The sequence below is a fragment of the Brassica napus genome, chromosome A7, assembly GCF_020379485.1.
Source record: "Brassica napus cultivar Da-Ae chromosome A7, Da-Ae, whole genome shotgun sequence".
In the NCBI taxonomy this organism is placed as follows: Eukaryota; Viridiplantae; Streptophyta; class Magnoliopsida; order Brassicales; family Brassicaceae; genus Brassica; species Brassica napus.
In genome coordinates this window covers 11,571,937-11,573,309 of record NC_063440.1, presented here as the reverse complement: position 1 = coordinate 11,573,309, position 1,373 = coordinate 11,571,937, and the positions used below count along the sequence as shown (strand labels likewise).

General features: G+C 35.9%; 1 protein-coding gene across 1 annotated transcript; it reads right to left on the bottom strand.

Annotated features, from left to right (window-relative positions):
* Positions 1 to 340: 340 nt before the first annotated feature.
* On the bottom strand, positions 341 to 1,158 carry BNAA07G37080D. Its single transcript, XM_013854756.3, has 3 exons — positions 979 to 1,158; positions 729 to 884; positions 341 to 631 (listed from the first exon to the last, which is right to left on the bottom strand). Exons 1-3 carry the CDS (start codon positions 1,075 to 1,077, stop codon positions 452 to 454), a joined length of 435 nt encoding a protein of 144 aa, XP_013710210.2. The 5' UTR covers positions 1,078 to 1,158; the 3' UTR covers positions 341 to 451.
* Positions 1,159 to 1,373: the final 215 nt, after the last annotated feature.

The window sequence follows — 1,373 nt, the reverse complement described above, 5'->3', positions numbered from 1 at the left end:
GTCTATCTCGAAAGACAAGAAGTGACTCGAAAGACAAGTGATAGCTAACTGAGACAAGGCTGTAATATTGTAAAATCCTTCTTTACTCTTATCTTAACTCATGTAAAATCTCCCAATATAATTAGAGGGTTCTTGACATTCAAACTCTGTAAAATTCTTCTCTTTTTACCAGTCAAGGCCGCAATAATCAGAATTTGCACTTTTATGCTACACAAACCAGTTAAAAAGGACAGTGTTCGCTACAGTCCGGTAATGATCTACCACTTAGCCCTCGAGTCAGCAGTATTAGTAACGGTAACGGAACCATCTTAAGCATTAGTAAACAGTATCCAAAGGAAGCTAGCTGAACTTATAAGTTCAAATTTTATTTTATTTTTTTGCTAAAATTATAAGTTAAAATATTGCAAGAGAGAATAAATCAAGGCTTAATAATAATACCATTGTCTGAAATTCAAGAAGGTTTAGGGCAGCAAGAGATAACTTCAGTATCTCTAGGCAAGTAGCGAACAACTGCCTGATATTGTTTAGTCTTCTGATTACAATCACTGGCTTCGAATGTGATGTAGTATGTGACTCCAGCAGATGGGTGATAATTTGCTTTCAACACCTTGACTAACTCCAGCCTTGTATCCTACCACAAGCAATCAAAAAAAGAGAAAGAGATTCGTCAATCAACAACAAACGAGGGCTAAAAGTCATATTTTTATTTTGATTAATATATAACTAACCGTTTTGTCATTGTAGTAGGAGATAGCCAAGTTAGACAACCTGTTGAGCAGACCTACGTTGGTATCATCAGGATCAAGAACCAGGTCGTCGTCGTCGAGATCCACAGCTCCGGTTTCGAATTTGTGTCGGAGTTTCGAGAAGTCGATATCGAAACCCTAGAAAAAATCACAAACGATGAGAGCAACGAGATAAACAACAACAACACAATCAAAACTGAGAGAAATGGAGAGATCATCGTCTGCCCCTAACCCCGCTCTTTTCCCACTCTTCATCAAACAGTCGAAGATCCTCTGACAAATCTTCCTCCCAACTGAAATCCCCGGTACTCGCAATCGCTGCTGGACTCATCGCTGATAACGAACCCTACCTTTCTTCTCGATTGATTGGTTAAAAGGATAAATCGATTTCTTTTGACATACTAGTATTTCATTTTAATTATTTATTTACATATTATTTATTTATTTTACTAGGTGTTTTACCCGCAAATGTGGGCATAATCATCTTACGAATAGTTATTATTTTATATCTTATTAATCCAAAAATTGACATAATAAAACTCTAGTTGGTGAACATGTTGAAGGAAAAAAATTATGGTGGATTCTTTGTTCTTCAAAATTTATATCAGATATGTTGAAATTTTAGTC